The sequence below is a fragment of the Coccinella septempunctata genome, chromosome 3 (assembly GCF_907165205.1).
Source record: "Coccinella septempunctata chromosome 3, icCocSept1.1, whole genome shotgun sequence".
Taxonomy (NCBI): domain Eukaryota; kingdom Metazoa; phylum Arthropoda; class Insecta; order Coleoptera; family Coccinellidae; genus Coccinella; species Coccinella septempunctata.
This window is the reverse complement of record NC_058191.1, coordinates 35,774,259-35,776,708: the sequence shown is the minus strand read 5'-3', so window position 1 is coordinate 35,776,708 and position 2,450 is coordinate 35,774,259. Positions and strand designations below refer to the sequence as shown.

The window sequence follows — 2,450 nt, the reverse complement described above, 5'->3', positions numbered from 1 at the left end:
TTAGTTAAGTACTCATTTTAAGGGGAATTGGTGCAAACGGGCCCTAGTAATTCAAACCCTAAATCACGATTTTTTGCATGGCAACATGAGATTTGTGTGCAGGGCGTTGTCCTGCAAAAATAAAACACCTTTTGATAGCTTTCCGCGTCTTTTATCTTTAATTATTTCCCGTAGAGTGGTCAGTTATGTCAAATAGTGATCTCCGGTTATTGTTCTACCCTTATCCCAAAAATCAATCATAATAATTACATAATCTCATAATCTCATAAAATCCCATTTTGAAGTGCTGGGTATGAAGAGGAAAAAAGAAAAAAGTCTATAAAGCACTTCAGTGGTGGAACCTTGTATTCAAATCATCCGGTTACATGTTTCGGCTTGCGCCATTATCAAACCAAGGATTCTGAAAATTGTTGCTTGTAAGTACAGAATATAAGGTTGAGCAAAAATTAAGAAAAGGTGGAAAACAATAATCTTACAATTTAGTTAAAATGCTCACTGAAACTTACGATTTAAAGGTTCCATTGTCATATGATAAACATCAATCAGAAAAGTCACAAAACAAAAATAAAAATAAAATATATACGGTCAAAAGGCATAATAATATGGGACCCCAAAACACAAGAAAAGACAAACAAAACAAAACACAAACAAACTGACGTTCGTGCTGACAAAATCTTCTTCTTCCAGCCAAGGTTAACTCAAGTGTTCAATTTTCTCGACGATACAGTGGCGTCCCCCGGGGGAATCAATATAAGATTTTATATGTGTCTTTCACGTTGTTGGTCAACATCGCATTTAGTGTCCTGTATTCTGTGTTCTTAAGGTGTTTAAAGATTTCTACCTCCTCTAGAATTTCCTGTTTGTAGCCAAAATCGCAGTGATGAATAAGTTTGGTGTTCTCTTCAATATCGAACCTATGTCCTTCTTCCCTTATGTGACAACCGAAGATAGATTTATCGTTGTTTGGATTTTTAGCACTATTTAGATGTTCTCTTGTCCTCGTTCGAATGGATCTGCCACTCCTGCCCACATAAACAACGTTGCAGCCTGGTTCACCGCACTCCAATCTGTAGACGCCCGGTTTGTCCAAGTTATCAATAGGGCTCTTATTCTTAATTATGAATTGGCTCAAGATGTTATCAGATTTAAATGTTACCTTGGAGTTTTCGATCTGTCTAATTACGTTGGCGATTTTATGTGAAATGCCGCCATAGAAAGGGATGCAGCAGTATTTATTGTTCGAAGGATCTGAAGTCGACAAGTGGGGTTTTTTCATGCCTTGTTTCTTCCTTCTCCTGTCAATTAGCCTGTCAATGACATCCGGATGGTAACCATTCTCCCCTGCCAGATACCTCAGGGTGTTCACCTCCTCACTGTAAGCATCTTGACTCAAAGGAACATTGAGCAGTCTAGTGATGTATGTGTTGAAAGCCGCCATTTTATGGCCCATGTAATGGCATGAAGTTTTGTTGATTTTGGTGGATGTTTGAGAGGGTTTCCTATATATACTAAAAGTTAACTTATTTAGGTGTCTACTAATTGAAAGGTCTAAAAAGTTGATCCTCCGTTCCGACTCGAGTTCCAATGTAAAGTTGATGTTCATATGAAGTTTATTGATCCACTCATGGAACTCTTTTAGTTCTTCCTCACTACCAATCCAAGCTATCAATATGTCATCTACATATCTGAACCAAAAAAGAATTTTATCCTTGAAAGGATTGTTCGGTATGAAAATCAGCTTCTTTTCGAAATATGACATGAAGAGTTCTGCGAAGAGAGGGGAAAGGCAGTTGCCCAGTATGGGCAACTGCCCATACACCCACTTGTCGACATACCCCACTTGTCGACTTCAGATCCTTCGAACAATAAATACTGCTGCATCCCTTTCTATGGCGGCATTTCACATAAAATCGCCAACGTAATTAGACAGATCGAAAACTCCAAGGTAACATTTAAATCTGATAACATCTTGAGCCAATTCATAATTAAGAATAAGAGCCCTATTGATAACTTGGACAAACCGGGCGTCTACAGATTGGAGTGCGGTGAACCAGGCTGCAACGTTGTTTATGTGGGCAGGAGTGGCAGATCCATTCGAACGAGGACAAGAGAACATCTAAATAGTGCTAAAAATCCAAACAACGATAAATCTATCTTCGGTTGTCACATAAGGGAAGAAGGACATAGGTTCGATATTGAAGAGAACACCAAACTTATTCATCACTGCGATTTTGGCTACAAACAGGAAATTCTAGAGGAGGTAGAAATCTTTAAACACCTTAAGAACACAGAATACAGGACACTAAATGCGATGTTGACCAACAACGTGAAAGACACATATAAAATCTTATATTGATTCCCCCGGGGGACGCCACTGTATCGTCGAGAAAATTGAACACTTGAGTTAACCTTGGCTGGAAGAAGAAGATTTTGTCAGCACGAACGTCAGT

The 2,450-nt window shown here is 38.7% G+C and overlaps 1 protein-coding gene across 1 annotated transcript; it reads right to left on the bottom strand.

Moving 5' to 3' along the window:
- Positions 1-321: 321 nt before the first annotated feature.
- LOC123309722 lies at positions 322-1,790 on the bottom strand. Its single transcript, XM_044892955.1, has 2 exons — positions 507-1,790; positions 322-400 (listed from the first exon to the last, which is right to left on the bottom strand). The coding sequence occupies exon 1, from the start codon at positions 1,757-1,759 to the stop codon at positions 746-748; it is 1,014 nt and encodes a 337-aa protein (XP_044748890.1). The 5' UTR covers positions 1,760-1,790; the 3' UTR covers positions 322-400; positions 507-745.
- Between the last annotated feature and the right edge of the window lie 660 nt (positions 1,791-2,450).